This window comes from Pempheris klunzingeri, chromosome 10 (assembly GCF_042242105.1).
Source record: "Pempheris klunzingeri isolate RE-2024b chromosome 10, fPemKlu1.hap1, whole genome shotgun sequence".
NCBI lineage: Eukaryota > Metazoa > Chordata > Actinopteri > Acropomatiformes > Pempheridae > Pempheris > Pempheris klunzingeri.
In genome coordinates, this window is record NC_092021.1 from 24,841,786 (window position 1) to 24,862,142 (window position 20,357).

Sequence of the window (20,357 nt, forward strand, 5' to 3'; positions counted from 1 at the left end):
CTGAAGTTTTTGTTTTCTTTCCCGATTTCTGACTTTTGTGATTTTAACTCTGCCGCTGAATGCAAATAAAACCATCTGTCGCAGAGCTTGTTGGAATTATGAGAGCTGCTCAGGTTTCAGGGGACGCATCGATCACGATTGCATGTTTGAGGGAAGTGTGCTGTAATTAGAACCACAAAGGAGACACACTATAATAGAGGCACCTATGGTATTTGTATAGATAGTAATACTGATGCTCGAATTCTTCCAATAAACAAATGCACCTAAAATCAGCGGCGTTGACGGGAAAAGTAAAGATCATTAAAGAAAATCAAAAACTATAAACTGAGAGAAAAGGAGTGGTTATTATGGGAAGACGCGTGGTCCATAATAAGTGACCACATTTTACACCAAGGTAACGTGGAAGTGAAACTAGTGGTTTTTATTAATGATGTTCGGCTCTGTGGGACCTGTTTTCATTTGTTTTTATCAAGAGCAAAATGATATGATAAATAATTTTTTCAAACTCAGACTCATTGGCCTCGGCTCAGATTGATGAGTCTGAGTTTGAAAAAATGTTTTATCATTTATCATTTATCTTTTGATGAAGAACATAAAAAACAGATGAAATCTGGTCCACAAACCCAAACACCATACAAGTATGAGGATGACCTAATTTAATTCATTGTTCACCATAGATAAGAACTGAAAACGGGCTCCAAATTGTCTGATCCACTGGAATCATATGCTTCACAGCTCATCAATTCCTTTTCTTTGCACGTGGCAGAGAAAGTGACTGTAAATGTGAGTGAAGTTTAGCAGTAAATGTTCAGTTTGTTCAGAATAAAATCTGCAGCTTCCCAAGAACGATATTAAGCTCCAGTGTCTCAGTGCCAGAGAAGTGGAGGTTAGATCGGTGTTACATCAGCACCACTGAGGGTAAATAGTTCTAATCACACAAGTGCCATGCAGACTAGCTTAAAAGATTTTTTGAGAAAAAACCTAAGTGAAAAGGAGTGCCGTGTCAATGACAGCATCCGTGTCACAATCTTATCAATTCCCAACACTTCTGTTTACTGTGCATGTCCTGCTCTGCATGTTTCTTACATTACCTGGTGCAGTGCACTTTGTTGAAAGAGTTTCATTGGTCAGATACTGTATGCTGTGAACGCATGCTGCTGCACCCACAGTCTGCAGAAACATTTAAAAAAAAAACTGCCACAATAGAAAAAGCAGAGATGAATAAACCTGTCAGCCGCTTCACCTCCAAACCAAAAAAGTGAAAACATGCAAGAAACTACTTTCACTTCTCACTGAAAACAGAACCGTCCTCTGTGTGAAATGTCACATGCTGACCACATTCTGCTGCTCTGCTGTGAGAAAGGCGACTCCCATCGTTTTCCCTTTTTAGCACTAAATGAATCATGCAGTTTGATAACCTCCTACAGGCTAAACGGCTTAACTTCTTCTCCATCAATCTGGGTTCAAAGATGGCACTAATCACACAAAACGCTCTCAGAAGGAAGTTTCCAACATCATATTTGGAGTTTCCGTCGTCATTAGAATATTCCCACGTTGTTTTGACCCTAAACAGTCAAGCAGAGCGGTATTTATGTATTTATTGCTGTATCTGCAGTATTTCCTGTGCCTGCTGCCGCTGTGTCTTTAGTTTCAAAGCTATTTTCTCAGACATGGTTAAAAATAAACTGTTTTAGAGGCGGACTCAGATGGAGTGTTCCCCTGATGCCTCGCATCCTTTCCTTTCAGCAAACACAAGAATCCAAACCTGATGTTAATAGAGTTAGTGTGCACTAACAGAGAAAACAGATCAACATAACATGAAAGCGTTTAGTCCTAGTAAGCTGGTGTAAGACTGCTGCGCTGTCATACAGGGTGACTCAGTCATCTGGACACGCTGCTGCTGGTTTCGCATGTTGTACTGAGGACATGCATCGAAGATCCGGGTTTCAATTCTCCATCATCATCTGGGATCACATCCTCTTCCCCTTCAGACTTTTGCTTCACTCAGCACTTCTCTGTCATTCTAGGAACACGAGGAGATTACATTCACAGAGCCGACATCTGAACTAAGATGATCTTTGTTGGCCGAGTTTATCTCAGCGCTAATTTCTGCACTAGATTTTGGAAAACTTTCAGAAACTTGTCCAAACTTGGTTTTGAAAAAAGCCACTTGAGACCAATGTATCTGATGTATCTGCAGCAGCTTTACACTAAACTCTCATCTCTCCTTCATCAGTAATTTATTAAGCTAAAATGATTTGCATTCCCTCGTTCCAGCTTCTCCACTGTGAGGATTTGTTGCTCGTCTCTGTTTTATTTAATTTAGACCTGAAACCATAGTTAACATTCCCTCATTCAAGCATCCAAAATGTTCTTCATCATATGAGACACTAAACTGAACATCTTTGGGTTTTGTGCTTAAATCATCACAACAAAACCTTGAGCCCCAGAAAACTGTATGTTTCACTTTATTTCCCCACAATTACTGACAAAACAACGAATCAACTATCCAAGAAAATAAATGAAAATAATTGTTAGTTGCCGTATCAATATTGTTATTATATTAACCTCTTAAGACCCGAGCTCTTGTTTGATATGCATTTTTTATTTCTCCTTGCTATTTGGGCTTATTGGACCCTGATAAGTATAAAACCTAAGCATCATCTTTTTACATGGTGTAGTTTTAGAGAAACATTATGTCCACATATGTGGACAATCGGTCTTAATGTCCAGAAAACACAATAAAGTCACCTTTGTGCAAAACTCTTTATTTCCACCCTGAACATAGCAGGTTTTTTTCCTGACTGCTTTTGCATGTATTTATAACACATACAAAACAGATTTTGAACATGTTTTGAAAATCACGGTGCAAAAAACAATATGAAATATCAACACTTTTGCCCACATACATGTCCATACGGCCCCAGCTAAGCAGAATGAACTACTATGGTAATATAACCCAGAGTGTGATGTCCACGCATGTGTACGCCGGGTCTTTAGAGGATAAATGAATATTGTGGGTTTTTTTTATTGTGGGTTGATTGGAATAAAAAACAAGCAATCTACAGACGTCATTTTGGTCAGATTAAACAGATTAATAGACTTTTTAATAATAAACAGATAATGTTCCCAGAATGTTCCCATAAATCTCTTAAATGATTAGTAGTACAGTGGAGACCCGGTGGAGCAGATGAAATCTGTGCTTCCTGTACTGTTTCCCCCCTCTTGCTCATGTTGTTAGTTGTTCAGTGTGATCTACTTAGAAGAGCAGCAGGTGAAAGTACATTCTGCTGCATGTTTATGATGACTCACCTGAGGAGTCAGCCACTGCTCAAAACCAAATCACTGCTATCGTTCCTTCCAAAGTCACTGCTATAGCATTACTCATTTAGGTACTAGTTTACGTTGAAATAAATTGCCGCCATCTGCTGTGACACTTAACATAACATGCGGTTGACTATAAAAACACTGACTCAGTGCTGTTTATGAAGCAGTTATCTGTCCCGGAGATGTTCATGTTGTCACAGCCTTGGGACCATGACCACTCTCCCCTCTGTGTTGCAACCGCTGTCCCACAAACAGATGGACAAAGTTCGCACGACTGAGCACATGCTTAAGCCAACACATCCAGCGACCACTTCACTGAACACAAACAAGAGTAAACAGGCACTTGTTCCTTTCCGTCAGTTTGTTGTCGTGAAATCAAACATTGCAGAAATATGTTCAGTTATTTCCCAACAGTTTCTGTTCTGCCTCAGACTTCAGTTTACAACATGTTACATGTGACAAACTACCGGGAAGGTCATGGAAAGGAGCCGCCTGCATCTAAAGCAAAGTCATAAACATGTAGGTCTAAAACCTTTGCGCATGGACTGGCAGAGCAAAGACAATCAAATGACTCAGGAAGCAAGCTTCTAGGCCACAAAGAGGGTCTGGAGGTAAAAGCCCCATTCATTCTTCACAGAGACAAGTCATGTCATGTGAGCACATCAGCTTGGATTGACTCGCCTCATTTCAGTGAGAACACCGTGTGGACTGCAGAACAAACTAAATAAACAAACAAGAAAACAAGGTCGTCCTGCCAAAAAGTTGAAGCTGCATCAGCCAATCAGAACGCGCTGGCTTATCCTGGTTTACTACTTTGTGACGCAAATGCTGCAATGCGAGTGAAATGATCTCTGTGCACTGAGCCTCCACACTCATGAATCTATCACTTCAAGCCGCCTCCCTGGGTCATGTGATCTGCACCTGAAACCAACCTGACTCACTAGATGGTGTGTTGCACAGAACCATCCATGAGGTCACTCATAAGAACTGTTTGTAGCGGGGGAGGGATGTTCAAAAAATACTTGGCAGATGGTATCAGCGTTTCACACAGGCTCCAACCAATCAGATCAACATACCATCCAACGTGGTTACAGAGCGTGCTGAAGCCCGTCAGGAGCAGAGAGAAGACACCAGCGCCTTTCTTTGCTCTTCTTCTTCAGGAGCCACCATTGTTGTCTTTGAATGGACAGGCAGTCTGAATTGCTGTGTTTTGGCCACACACACACACACACACACACACACACATACACTCCTCACTAAAAGTCAGGGATATTCAGCTTTCAGGTGAAATTTCAGGATGAAGCTAAAATGCATTCTAACCTTTCCAGGTGAACTTAATGTGACCTTCTCTAAACCTTTGAATGCACATGTCCAACTGTTCAGTGTCTCAGTACTTTCTGCACCAGCTGCTGTTCTCTAACAAGAAGCTTAACAGCAACATTCACAACAGGTTTGATCCATGAATCCACCAATACATTTCCTGCTTCAGTTAGAATTGGTATTTAAACAGTCCTCCTCATCCTGCTGTTCACATTCTGACATCATGAGACCAAGACGACACCTAACAATTGATCAGCAGCACCTCAACACTGGAGGCTTCAAACAGGAAGTCCTCAGACGGAGGTGTTCACTGAGCTTAGAGGGTCACAGAGTGTCATCAGGAGGTTGGAACAGTGATACAGAGACTGGAAGAGTCACAGAAAGGAGAGGAGTGGACGTCCTTTGGCCACGTCCCAATTTATTGAGACACTGAACATGTTTTGTTGTGGTATACCCACCACTGTTGGTAGATTTTCTTTCAATAAATTGTTTAAAATTAAGAAACTACCATTGCATGCTTCTACTTAAATGTCCTACTTTCATGATATAATATCACTGTAGCATTCACTTTTTACATTTTCCATATATTTCACCTGAAAGTCGAATATCCCTAACTTTTAGTGAGTAGTTTATGTAACTTGAAGCCTGCTAAGATGGACTTTCACATGATGGTGATCTTGAGAGTCCATGACCGGCCTTCATTTCCCTGAGGGACACGCTTTCATGGGCTCTGAGCTCGGGAACCAGCCAGCGTGGGTTAGGAGCTGTCATGGCCTCGATTACTTACAATAACAGAAGTAAACTCTTAAAAAACTGAACTGCTGTCAGCACAAGTGCAGTCTGAATCTTCATGTTCAAGTAGCAATGTCCCTGATGTTGGCCTCAAGGTTAAAAAAGCAGATTTGGATCCATCAACGCGACAGGGGCAACGTCTGTGACTGGGAAGTTTTGTTTCCATTAGCTGTTGCGTGCAGCTGAGTGCAGAGTCAGTTACCAGTAATATGTGGGGGCGAAGCTACGGCGAGGTGCTGTAAAGCACCGAGCTGCTTCAAGCCACAAGTAGCAAACATTCGTTTTGCAAAGTGTGGAAAAATAAACTGAACATTTGTTAGTGGTCACCCGACTCTTGGTAAAAAGAAGGGAACAACGCTGAATCACTGCCACACAGACACCACCAACGCCTCCAGGCCTCCGCTCGTGAAGGAAGACACTTGCCAGACGTTTCCCTCTTTCCTGTGACTCAGTCGGTTCCTCCCCGTCTGTCAGTACCATAGCGTGCTGAACAAGCTGAGCTCCTCCCACCCTCCTCCTCCTCTCTGCCTGGGCATGTCCCACAGTAAAAGTATGCTGCCAAGCACTCCTGGATCCCTTCACAACATCCAGAGTCAGAGGGTGAAATGTTTGTCCTGAAACAATCGATGTTCCCCTTTTAAGGTTCTTAATGTGCCTCAAAAATACATTTGTGATCTCAAGTGCAATTAGCCTGCTGCTTTTAAAGCCACAACATGCTACTTTTTGAATATTTTAATAAACTGATATTCACTTGAACACTGCTGATCCTCATTTTCTTTTTGTTCGTTCAGTTCCCTTCATGCTGAAACAGCTTATTACTCCACAGAAACTCTTCTTGTTTCCAAATGTAACACTTGAATCAAGTCCAATCATGTATTGATCAAAAACTGTGCAGTGTGGAAACATTACTATATTCTTAGAGGTATACGCATTTCAAAAGACACCTTTGTCCTTCCAGTAAATGTACACACTCAGCAGTGTCGTTGCCTTCCAGTTGTTTCACACCTACCTACTCAAGTTACCAAAGTGATGCGTCTGTAGGTGTAAATATGCTTTGACCTACACATACAGACGTACGTTGACATCAGAAAATGTCCTATTTGTGGAAAAACAGCTTTGTTACAGGCACTAAAATCACCCTTTCATCTGGATGTATCCAGACCGGAGACTCGTCATATAAAAAAATACCCATAAACACCTGCAGAAAAAAAAAAATCCACAAAGACAAACACACACACACTAGTTCATACTCTAGATCTATTAAAAATATAATCACAATAAAGTTTTACGATATAACCCACAGTGGGACACCCTGAAGGCTCACGGTGGTCATTCATGCACTTCCAGGCAAAGCTGAGTAGGAATGTTGACTGTGCTGAGGAATGCTGGGCCTTGATCCAGCTCCCAATCGTTACGCAGCGTTTTATCAGGAGTTTCTAGAATGACTCCTGCAATACCAGAACATTTGTCATCTTTGTCTGAGGAGGGGGGGTGTGTGCGCTGGCGTAAAGAGACGATAGGAGATATGGGAAAGGAGAAGCAGAGAGAGAGGAGGACGGACCCACTTTTAGAAAGATTAGGTAAGATGACGTTTGGCTAAAAAGGGAAAGTGAACTGTTTATTGCTGACTGTTGCTGCGTGAACGGTCAGTGTCACTGGACACAAGTGTTCCAGTAATATGCTCAGCAGTTTGTCGTCACTTCTTGGCTTGTTGTATCAGTTCATCCCTAACGGTTCTTCTTCATGTGTGCTTTTCCAGCCATGGCCGTGCGTTCAGCACTGGGAAGCCTTCTGTTTTTCCTCGGGCCATTTAGGATCTGTGCAGGATTCCTCCAGGGTGAGTCTGACTGCTCTTCATGTATGTGGTGCTTCCATTTCATACACGTCATACAGTTTGTCCTCCGGTGGCCTCTGGAGGGCACGGCAGTAACAACAGCAGCTTGTTCAGCTGTTCAGTCTGTCCTCAGATGTGAGCTCTTAAGGAGTGTCACACTGACACTCATTCTTGCTGTATATATTTTAACCTGTGCAGTATCTTTTATTCATGCACTTATTCATTCTAGTGATGGGAATTTCAGCTCTTTTCAGAGAGCCGTCTCTTTTGGCTCCCAAGTGGCTCCTCAGATTTTTTGTTGCTTCAATAAATGTATTATCAAATTATGTGTAAAATGAATTCCTAATGTAAAAAACACATTATATAGAATATTTATTCTTTATATTGCTTTATTAATTTTAAATTATTTAGTTTTACTGGGGTCATGGAGCTCTGGGCTGCAGGTCTTGGTGTCTGTGGTGTTGTCCTGGATGATGCTGTAGACACACTGGCACCTTCATTAACAGCAGCTTCCCTTGCTTGTCTTTCCTCCTCTAACTGAATTCATGGTGAACAGTACGGTTCACTTCAAAGAGCCGGCTCTAAGAACCAGATCGTTCGCAACCGCCACATCACTACTTCATTGACTTATTTTAACCTGTGCAATACTCACTGTCTATGTGCAATAACCATTATCAGTCACGTTTTACAGCATATTTATTTTATGCACATGATGACAATTGTGTGTGAGCTGCTCATGTGTGTGAATGTTGGATGCGTGGTTCTCTTTAAGTATCGTTTAGATATATACATACATGCACTGAATTAATATTGACTTTGACGGTTCAGACCTGCAGTCTGCAGATGTACATCATATGTGTTATTATACCAGTTAAATCGCTCATCGCTAGTTTATGATGGGAACAAAAACACTGACTGAAAATGGAAAAATCCATCTCAGAGACAGAGCAGCGTGGAAAAATACTGGAGGTCTGGCACGATGTCCACTAGGGAGCTCTACATAACTGAGCTGCTAGTCAGACGCCAGAAAATAACACTGGACGCGAGGGCAAGGCAGATTCAGCATCGAGGCCATTCAAAGTGTTTTACATGAGACAGAAAAGACTCATGTTTTTACTTATACTATACTAATTATAGTGAGAGCAAGTATTAATAGAAAGCTTAAGTAGAGACCCCAAAGCTAACCTCTTCAACCTAGAAACGTTCCCTATTAACTCACTTTAAAGTTACGTGAAGCACTTTGAATGTAATGAAGCAACCTATATAAATAAAACTGCCAAGCATTGCCTGACAGACAAGTATTTCTTGCAGGAAACTCCCACATTTGAGCCTGAGAAGTTTGTTCAGAGCTCTGTCAGCACTGAAAGGCTGAATAAATGACACATCTCCACTCATGCCTGTGTTGCAGAGAACTGTACCAGCTATGATCTCCAGTTTGAGAGGGTTTTCTCCGTTCCCGGGGATGTGGCAATGCTGTACAGCACGCTGGTGTATCCAGATGTTTTCAGCTTCACAACTGTCCCCTACAACATCAGCTGGTACGACGCAAAGACGGGAAGAGAAATCAGCAACCAGACCGGACGAATCCTGGTGCTCGAGGACACACTGTGGTTTCTTAACGTCACACTGGAGGACCAGGGGGAATATGTGACCGTCCTGAGGTACGGTGGCGTCAGTACCCACATGTTAGTGATCACATGTTCACACGAAGACTAGCCACCTGACAGATGTAGTATCACATTTACTGTAGCTGCATGTAAACATCTGTGGAAACAATACGACAGCAGGATGAACAGTATGATTCATACGACAGCTGCTGCTGACTCTTCAATTCTGAAAAACTAATTTTACACACACATTATTTGCCATGGCCACAGGAGACTGTCTCCCCCAGCTTTGAAATTGAACATATTTTTGATGCTTGAACACTCGAATAGAAGCTATTAAAACTTTTTATCAATGATTATTTAATAAGGCAAACTGATTTAATGATAATTCAGCCTCTCGTTGCCTACAGATGACCAGAAAATCAAAAAAAAGAACTTCCCCTTTCGTTTTCAATAGGACTCCCTCTCAGTGCTTCAGCCAGGCCACCAATCTGGTCGTGGATCTCCCAGTAGCTGGAGAGTGTGGAAGGCCAAGGAAGGCTCATCAAATGCTTACAAATGGAATCACTGACAACCTGCACTGCCCTCTGAAGGATTATATCCATAAGCTGGACAGCTACAACATCACTTCCTCCATCAAGTGGTACAAAGTGAGTCTGCTGAGGTTATTTAAGATGTGGTAGAATAGCCTCACTGGTTCAGATCTATACAGACATGTTAGTTTTATTATAATAATTATAATAATAATCCCTTACATTGTGCACTGGATCTGAGAAGGCAACTACAAAAGGTCTTAAATTTAGCAAAAAGCTTCTCTATATTCAGCAGGTATGAGATACAAGGGAGAAAATAAAAGATCTAATATAGATGCACACTACCTTAATACAAATTTTGTTAAATGGTACTGCTGCCATTGTGTCAACTCGCTCTCCTTTTGTTGGAAACGCCCCTTTAAGTTTGACTTGAAGCAGCCTTTTCTTTACATGGAGGCAGTCACTTCTCATGCCGACTGCCTGGAGGAATAAAAAGGACATTTATTCATATGAATCAGTGGATCATTACTATAATAGACCATGAGAGATCTGCTTGAAGGGAGGGAAACTCTTATGTTTTTCCCTGCAGTTGTCGAGCAGTGAGCCTGAGGCTTCAGACCCCCCAGCTCTGCTCACCATCATTAAACAGTAGTATTTTCTTTACGCATCCTCATTGTAAGAGGCTTACAATGACTTGACTTGTGTTGTCTTCTCTCTTGTAGGGTTGTGACCCCATAGTGGACGGGACAGACGGGTATACCTACAGGGACATGGCCAAACTGAAGATCGACAAGGTGAAACTTCACAATACGGACTTCTACACCTGCACTCTGACCTTCACTCTCGGCGGCATCACAGGATCCCTGTCGGAGACCATTGACGCATGGGTCAAAGGTAAGGAGACTTTAACACACCAGTTCCCACAGTGGAACACACTTGACTTCTCCAAATCTTTAGCACTACCGGTGAGCTGCACATAAACCACAGCAGAGCTCAAGACATGTTGATAAGTCGACAGCATTAAAGGGAGAACAAAGACAGAGTGGGAGAACTCCATACAGTATATTTATGCAGTGTGTCTTTTCAGATGATTACGCAATGGCCCCACAAGTGCATGAACCAGCGCATGAAATAATCACAGCACAGATGGGTGAGTCCCTGTCTGCAACATATTCTATCAGTATGGTTCTTTGCAGTTTAAACATCTGGTGTTGGAAGTGACTCCGGCTCCGTTCAGACCAACAGTTTGTACTGTCAAAAAAACACACTCATTTTCCTCCACGGAGAGTAAATGCAAGTGCACATGTGATCAAGTATTGTTAACCTTGTAACCGTCCGTTTGGACAGTGAAGTTTAAAATCTGGTCTCATTGTATTTTTGCAATTGTATGCACGTGCAATGCTTTGGTGCTTCACACGCTTTCAAAGTTACTGCTGTTTTATTTCAAACAGACCTTCAGGGTCATCGGCTTTTTGTTGGAACACACGTTCACAGTGCTATTTTTGGTCCGAGCGCATGCCAGGGTCTGAGGCTCTTTACTGGCATATAATGTGTGCATTCATTAATCTGAGAAACACTATTCATGTTTCTAACTTAAGAGAAATAGTTTTGTTAAGAGTAGTTTCTGTTATTGTTTTGTTTGCATGTGTTTAGGCTCAAATTTCAGCAAGCGGTGCCTGGTGTTTGTGCCGGGTTTCCAGAAGTCTTCAGCTGATATCTTTTGGATGGTTAGATACAGTTTGATTCAAAAGACCCAACCGTCTGAGCGTGTCTACACATCGAAGCAACGGTGAGCACCTATTTCTGTTTCTTTCATTTGTTTCATCTGTTGCTTTTGGGGACATAAATCATATGTTTCTTTGGTGTTTACGAAATTACAAGCCCTCCATCGTTACAGAGATCCATGTATGTCAAAGCATGTACTTTTAAACTTGGGTTTAAAATGACTGGTAGGTGCACAGACTTTTGGAACAGCTCCGGTAGATCGCCTCCACTGGCAGCCACAAACAGACTGGAGGGAGCTACAATGACTGCAATGTGATCCCTCAGGGCAACTGCTACTTGTTTCTGCCACTGGCAGGCTGCAATTGTAATTCAAAGTGTCAGACAACACTGCAGAAAGGATCCAGAAAGCATCAGTTAGTTCAGTAACAACACAATATTTGTGTAACATGGGGCAACACAAACAATAGAACGGTCGAGGAAAAACTAGTCCAGCCACTCGTATGTTCTGCCAGGTAAAACGACTGGTTTTGTCTGTAGGGATCCTTGTAGACACAAATAACAGTCTGAGCCTGTCAGCGGCCTGTCAGGGATTACTTTACAGTCACTGTAACTTGCTTTCTTCCCACAGGCAGCCAAGAACCAGGTCCATTTCCAGTCATTTCAAGCCCAAAATATGTAAAAATAAAGCCCAGGTTTAAAATGAGGAGAATGTGGGGCCAGTTTCTAAGAAAGCTTTTTCAGATCTCATGTAGTTTTTTCAGAAAAATACAACACAAAGAGGTGACGGTATATATTTGTAAAGTATAAAGTAGTGAGAAGTGGATATTTCTACTTTAACCAAAAACAGTAGCGTCACGTTTTGTTGCATTGCCTTTATTTCTGTCCTCACCAGTTCATGGAGCCAGGAGGTTCCTCCTAAAGGTGTGTGGTTGGAGCGAATGCTGATGTTTTCTGAGCTGCAGGCGGAGGATTTCCACGTCAACTACACTTGTCGAGCGTTCAGTGCCAGGGGTCAGCGTGAGGAATATTTCACTCTGCTGCCAGCAGGTAAAGGCAGAGTACAACTCTTTTCAAAACACAATTCTTATTACTATGCACTGCCGGGGCACACACAGCCATTGTGGAGCGTTTTCTATTCCATTTAGTCCAAATGTGACACCTCACATTACTTGTTTTATCCAGATAAGAGCCCAAAATGATAGACGACCAAGAAAACCACCAACCACTTTAGAAAAGTTGTAATTTGAAACCCCAATGGATTAAAAAAAAATCCCACACAAAGAGTAATAACTGACCATGTTTATAGCTGGAGGTGTCTCTTTTACAGTGGTGGCCTATGGAGAAAATGTTCTTAGGGGTTTAGGGGGTTTTTACCGCAATGGGTCACTGGAACTGGAAGCAAGGCTGAGCAGCTGAACCTTATCCAGGTCTTCTAATTTATTCATGGGCAGGCAGAACACATCTTATACTTATACTGGTGTTTCTGAAGGGGAAACACATTGGCTGCCAACCTGCCAAACAAACTTACTGTGTAACTTAACATTACACACTTCATTCCCAGTCACAGAAGGAACATTTCCATCATGGGTTCATCCAGAATAAAGTAAATCCTCCAATTTTATCTTCCTCAGATAGAGGGAGGACATGAAGACTGTTGTGTTGGTACTTGCAGACAACAGCAGAACAACTTTCATGCCTTGATCGTACCTTTGACATCTTAAAGGAGCTCGTATTAGTGAGGGAATAACAATGGCGGACAGCGAGGTGGATTCAGGTTTTCAGTGGGTGGGGATGAAGGGCTTGTTCAGCAGAGCTGCTTCTGACGTCAGAGGGGGAGCCAAACTCTAAACGACATGTTTGCACACGCAGCTCAGACGGAGAACGGCACTACTGCAAAAAACACTGAAGCCTGAATAATTCTTTTGACACTCTCCAATGAATGGGTTGCCATTACATGACACAGTATGCAGTCACCTTAACACATGCATGGAGGAGAAGCAGCCTAAAGTTGTATGTCTGTTATGTGCCCTGTTCATCTGTACAGATCCCAACATCATACTTCCCATTGGATGCGTGCTTGGTGGTATGATGGTTCTCTTCATCACCAGTGTCATCGTCTACTACCGTTTTAAGGTCGACATTGTGCTTTGTGTCAGGAGAACTTTTCCAGTCCTCTATACAAACACAGGTAATGTTACACAGCAGTTGTTGTCAATCACTCAGTTTTTATTTATTCTTTACCCCACAGTGATGCTGATGAAACACACACATACAGCACACACAGAAAAACTAAAGACAAGGGAATCACCGCCTTTCTCTTTATGTTTGAAATGTGAGGGAAGTCGTGCATAACCGGCACGAAAAACAGCGCTGAGCAAAGGTAACACAGACTCCAAGTTTGTGTCGCTTGCAGTTACACAACAGGTTAAGTAAGCACAGCCCCACCTTGCATAGAAAATTTGCGTCTGTGCTTCAATCAATCAATCTTTATTTATTTAAACATTATCTCGAGACAGTTTTCATAAAAGAGGAGGTCTAGACTTAAACTCTTCATTAAGAAAGAGCCAACGATTCATGAATTCAAGAATCCCCACATGAGCGAACATGTTGAGGGAAAACTCTCCAAACCTTGGACATGCAGCTTGCAACTGTAAGAGTAAAAATAAAGCAATGTGCACAGAATGAACTTAGACTTGTTTTAAGTGACTTCAGACTAGAATGACTTGGACTCGTTACGTTTTCCTCACCTGTTAACCAGTGAAAGCACCCTTAATGAGCTCTTCTGTCTTTCCTGTGTCAGATTTGGACGGGAAGCTGTATGATGCCTATGTGGCGTACCCACGGACCTGCTCGGCTGGATTCAGCCAGGAAGTGGAGGTGTTCGCCCTTCACACGCTGCCCCAAGTGTTGGAAAAGGCCTGCGGCTACAAACTGTTCATCGCGGGCCGTGACTGCCTGCCGGGTCAGGGTAGGTCACCGGCATGGCGTTTGGCAGCATTGTAGCGGTTATTACTTGCCTTAGATATGGGGGTGGCAAGTGTCCATTGTAGAAAAGAATATGACCCAACTCTACCAGAGGACCTTCGCTGACAAGTTTTATATCGTCACTGACTCACACCCCAGTACTGCAAACAGCATTTATCATAAGGGGTGAGTGAGGAGAATTCTGGGTTTGGTGTCATTTCAGTGCCATATTTTAACTTACAGATACAATAACACTCTAGGCTGGGAAACAATGGATGAACATTTATATTTTCATCAGAAAACTGGCCCTAAATCAGCGATTCCCGACCTTTGTGGCTGCTGAGCGCTCAACACAAAGCAGCGTCCTAACAGGCCGCCACGTCTACCAGCTAGTTGCGACCAGTTTGGGTTTTGTTTTGATTCTAATATATTGTAGAAATAAAATTAAATTAAATAAGACACAACCTAGTTAAATTAAGGAGTGTCTTATTCTTAAAGGTAACATTCAGGAGAAATACCATAAAGATTAAAGGTCTGATGTGTTTGTTTTGTGTAAGGCAAGGCAAGGCAAGGCAAGGGAGATAAAACAGATTAAAAAGATATAATAAAATAATAAAAATAATAAAATAATGATACAGTGCAGTTAATAAAGGGCGTGAGCAAACATGAAAGTCTTCAGTGTTGATTTAAAGGCACTGAGGGTTCTGGCAGACCTGCAGGTTTCTGGGAGTTTGTTCCAGATGGTGGGGGCATAGAAACTAAGTGCTGCCTCACCCTGTTTACCTCTGACTCCAGGTACAGTTAGAAGACCAGTACCAGATGATCTAAGAGGTCTGGACGGCTCGTAGTTGAGCAGGAGGTCAGAGATGTATTTCGGCCCTAAACCATTTAATGCTTTGTAAACCATCAGCAGGATTTTGAAATCATGCAGCTGTCTGATGGACTTTTTAGTGAGACCTGTAAAGACACCGTTACAATAGTCAAGCCTACTAAAGATAAATGCATGGACTAGTTTTTCCAAGTCCTGCTGGGACATAAGTCCTTTAATCCTTGATATGTTTTTAAGATGATAGTAAGCTGACTTTGTTATGGTCTTAATGTGGTTGTTCAGATTCAGGTCTGAGTCCATGACTACACCTAGATTTCTGGCTTGGTCTGTGGTTTTCAGCATTACTGCTTGGAGTTGAGTGCTAACTTTTTGTCGTTCTGCTATGGCACCAAAAACAATGACCTCCGTTTTATCTTTGTTTAACTGAAGAAAATTCTGGCACATCCAGTCATTGATTTGATCAATGCAGGTGCACAGTGTTTGTATGGGACCATAGTCCCCTGGTGATATGGTTATGTAAATTTGTGTGTCATCTGCATAGTTATTATTTTGTTTTTCTGCATAATCTGGGCTAGGGGAAGCACGTAGATATAAAAAACAAGAGGTCCTAGAATGGAGCCTTGGGGAACCCCACAGTAATTTTTGTTTGCTCAAATGTGTAGTTACCTATAGACACAAAGTAGTCCCTGTCCTTTAAGTTGGATTCAAACCAGTTTAGAGCTGTGCCAGAGAGTCCTACCCAGTTTTCCAGTCGATCAAGTAATATACTGTGGTCGACTGTATCGAATGCAGCACTGAGATCTAGTAATACTAACACTGTAATCCTGCCATTGTCAGTGTTTATGCGTATGTCATTGAAGACCTTAACTAGCGCAGTCTCGGTGCTGTGGTTTGGTCGAAAACCTGACTGGAAGACATCAAAACAGCTGTTCATTGCTAAGAACTCATGTAACTGTTGAAACACAGCTTTTTCAATGATTTTGCCCAAGAACGGCAGATTTGATGTGGGCCGATAGTTGTTCATTACACCTTTGTCCGGATTATTCTTTTTTATAATGGTTTGATGACTGCAGTTTTGAGGGCTTGTGGGAAAACACCTGAGAGAAGAGACATGTTTACAATTTGCATCAGATCTGAGGCCATGACATTTGAGACTGTTTTGAAGAAGCCTGTCGGCAGAATGTCAATGTATTTTGTTGTTAAAGAAAGAAGCAAATTCATTACAGGCCCTGTTGGACAGCATTTCAGGGGCAACTGACACTGTGTTGTTCATGTTTCTGGTGATGATGTCAGAGAAGAAAGATTGCCTTGCATTCCTCAGTTCCATATTATAGATCTTAAGCCTTTCTTTGTAGATCTCATAATGAACCTGGAGGTTTGTTTTTCGCCACCTGCGCTCAGCTTTTCGACATTCTCTTTTTTCAGCTCTTACCAGCATGGCGTCTCTCCAAGGAGATTTACTCCTCTCAGAGACAACTTTTATTTTACTTGGAGCAATGGCATCAATGATGTTGGCCATTTTGGCATTGAAATCATCCACCAGCTCATTTACTGAGGCCCTGTACAGGACAGGTGTTTGAACAAAAGCCTGATTTTTCACTGGTGTTTTCAGTGATACATCGTTTTGAGATGATTTTCCTTTTGAACACTTGCGTGCACAGAGACAGTGCTCTCAAAGAAAACACAGGCATGATCAGATAAAGCAACATCAGTCACTACAACCTTGGAAATGTTCAACCCTGCCTCTGTCCTGGGGGTTATCAACATGGATGTTAAAGTCACCAACAATAGCTAAACAGTCAAAGTCCATACATATTGTAGACAGCAGTTCAGTGTAAACATTGATAAATATGGCTCGGGAGGAGGATTTTAGCATAAGAGCCACATATTCAAACAAAGAAAAATTCCCAAAAGATAGTTGCTTACATTGGAGTGAATCATTAAATACTATAGCAACTCCCCCTCCTTTCTTGTGTGTTCTAGTCTCACTCATAAAACTGAAGCTGGGAGGGGTTGACTCGATAAGAACAGCTGCACTGCTGCTATGATCCAACCAAGTTTCTGGTAAAACCATAAAATCAAGCTTGTGCTCGGTAATAAAATCATTAATTAAAAATTACTTCCCTGTCAAGGGCCTAATGTTTAGTAAACACAGATTCAGTGTCTTAGGAGTGTTATCTATGAGACTCCCAATGATAGGCTGTGGCTCACAAGGAATGGACTTTAAATCTGATAAATTTACAGAACCGCATAGAGTTACCTTTGTTTTTCTGTTACCTATCAAAACAGCTATTTGCATGAAGGGCCCCGACTTGTCCAGGAAGAAGTAATGACTGCCCTTGATTTTGATTTTGCAGCCTGGACCCTTCACATATCAATTTGAGTCTTGTGTGGTTTGAGCACAAGCAACATTGTCAGCTTTCTCAACATTATCAGGCTGAGAAGAGAGACAGTGATGACGCAATCGTGGAGGGGGCTGTGGCGGTGATGAATGTCTTAGAACAAGTCGGATTACAGATTTAAGTCGGACTCCAGATTTGTTAAGGCATACCCCATCTGCCTTAAAAAGGTCTCGGCGTCCCCACATGCAGCTATGCTGGGGCTCATCACTTATCAAGCTCATGCTTTCCTAACATGACTCCACTGCATCTCTTCCCCCTGTGTCCTCCCTGCAGCCATAGTGGACTCTGTGGAAGAGAACATACAGGCCAGTCGGCGCCTCTTTCTGCTCTACACCGCCTCCACTTTCACCAGCAAAAGACACACAAGCAGCACCAGCAGCACAAGCAGCAGCAACAACAACAACGTCTCCAAGAACAGCGACAGCAGCGGCAGCGAAGACGACTGTTCAGACACAAGGCAGCAACTGGAGTGTATGGCAGCGATGCACAGAGTGCTGCTGGAGGGAACTCTGAAGGTGAAGAAACACACTTGTTGCAGAAAGTCCAGGCATACATGTTTCACCTTATTTAGTTCATCAAGCAGCTGTTCTCAGCAACAACAACAAAAAAACCCTTTGCAAAGCCACATCCGACCTATATTCTCACCCATATTTACCAAAATGTTAATTAAACATGATGATTGAGTGATGATTTGATAAATGTAGTTCACTACTCACTAAAAGTTAGGGATATTCAGCTTTCAGGTGAAATCTCAGGATGAACCTAAAATGCATTCTAACCTTTCCAGGTGAACTTAATGTGACGTTCTCTAAACCTTTGAATGCACATGTCCAACTGTTCAGTGTCTCAGTACTTTCTGCACCAGCTGCTGTTCTCTAACAAGAAGCTTAACAGCAACATTCACAACAGGTTTGATCCATGAATCCACCAATACATTTCCTGCTTCAGTTAGAATTGGTATTTAAACAGTCCTCCTCATCCTGCTGTTCACATTCTGACATCATGAGACCAAGACGACACCTAACAGTTGATCAGCAGCACCTCAACACTGGAGGCTTCAAACAGGAAGTCCTCAGACGGAGGTGTTCACTGAGCTTAGAGGGTCACAGAGTGTCATCAGGAGGTTGGAACAGTGATACAGAGACTGGAAGAGTCACAGAAAGGAGAGGAGTGGACGTCCTTTGGCCACGTCCCAATTTATTGAGACACTGAAATGTTTTGTTGTGGTTTACCTACCACTGTTGTTAGGTTTTCTTCAAATAAACTGTTTAAGATGAATAAAATCACCATTGCATGCTTCTACTTAAATGCCCTACTTTCATGATATAATATCACTGTAGCATTCACTTTTTACATTTTCATTATATTTCACCTGAAAGTTGAATATCCCTAACTTTTTGTGAGTAGTGTATCAAAGTTTCATTTCAGGGATCTTAAGTTCATGGTCACATGCTCAGAAGGGCACTGGTTCTAATCCGAGCGCTGCTCCACAGGTGGTTCTGGTCGAGATGGAGGAGATCCCCCCGGCTCAGCTGGCTCTCTTCCCAGAGTCGGTGCGTCACCTGAGGAAGAAGCAGGGCGCCGTGTGCTGGTGGAAGACGCTGAGGCCGAGGCAAAGGCGGCGGACGTGTACGGGGGGGAGGGAGGACAAGGAGAAAGGTGGACAGGACACGCGTTTGTCGCCATCCCTGTCGCCTTCCTCCAGGTTTTGGAAGGAGATGAGGTATCACATGCCGGTGAGGGGCAAGAGGACGATGTACCCCGAGAGAACTGCCCTGCTGAACTTATGATGGGGGCACGATGTGTTTACGTCAACTGTTGGACCAGAGGGCATCAGTATATGAACTATTGACATTCTCTGGCAGGGGAAGACTGAAGAATCAAATTAAATGATCCCGTGGAACTGTAAAATGTACATAGATATGTAAATATATATATATATTAAAAGAGTAAAAATGTAAATAAATCCAACAGTATCATATAAAGTAAAGAAGTAAACTGTCAGCTTCATTCATATATTTTTATTAAACTAGTTTTCATATACCTCTGTTAACGTTTAACACAGCTTACCGTACTTGTTTTGGTTCCATGCACCGTGGAAATTAGCTTTCAGTTCCAATCCTGTTGTTGTCAAAGTAAACTGCCATGTGGTGAACGTCATAGCACCCAACTGTCACACCTTAGGCAAACCGTTGTGGTATCTTTAAAAGTAACACTGGGAGAACGGAAAAGACGAATACTCTCTGACGAATACATTTATCATCCGTTAAAGAAAGGGAATTTGATTAGATGGGAGGACTGTTAAAAATCCATGATGGCTTTATTGTTTGACGTTGACCCTCTGTTTACAGGAAGGAGTGCATCTTAAAGAAATCCTCTGTCTCTAGGTGCAAAGTCTTCACTGCACTGGGGCAATATACAGCTGTCACTTACATATCTGGAGCATATTAGGTGTGGTTGGCCTGTATTTAAACCAAAGCTCCAGTGAGGCGGGGTGAATTATTGCTGCACAGGCAGTGAAGGCAGGAGGGAAAACCCAGCAGCTCATCAGAAGCTCCGTGCAAATAGTCTCAACACTCATCCTGGTAAGTTATACCAAACTCTACAGCGGGGGTGTGCGCTTTACGATGGGCTGTAGTGTGTCTAGAGTATGATTTTTCTATACATGGTTTCATATTGATGCAATTGTCTCTCCTGTCTCTTATGTCATATAACATCACTGTATTTCCTTCTGTGCGTTTTGGTAAATCAATGCTGAACAGTTTTGGAAACCATGTAATATTTGTCAGTGTTCAACAGTCTCGTCACAGAAAGGACTGAGAGTGTCTCTGTGACACAAACACAGCTTTTATGTGGCTTCACAGCCTTTTAATAGTTTCCTGTCATGGATTACCAGTTTTTATCAAGGTGTAACATTTCTAAACTATTTCAAGTGGGGTTTTATTCTATTACGTTAGATGAATTAGTTAGATAAATGACAACAAGTTTGTTAAACAATAAATCTTCTAAACTATTTATCAAGAA

At 42.2% G+C, this 20,357-nt stretch overlaps 1 protein-coding gene across 1 annotated transcript; it reads left to right on the top strand.

Annotated features, from left to right (window-relative positions):
* Positions 1-7,200: 7,200 nt before the first annotated feature.
* LOC139208299 (interleukin-1 receptor type 1-like) lies at positions 7,201-20,267 on the top strand. The gene is made up of 11 exons (XM_070837928.1): positions 7,201-7,276; positions 8,682-8,934; positions 9,338-9,530; positions 10,136-10,307; positions 10,501-10,563; positions 11,067-11,202; positions 12,031-12,185; positions 13,183-13,326; positions 13,939-14,106; positions 17,607-17,848; positions 18,827-20,267. Exons 1-11 carry the CDS (start codon positions 7,201-7,203, stop codon positions 19,121-19,123), a joined length of 1,899 nt encoding a protein of 632 aa, XP_070694029.1. The 3' UTR covers positions 19,124-20,267.
* Positions 20,268-20,357: the final 90 nt, after the last annotated feature.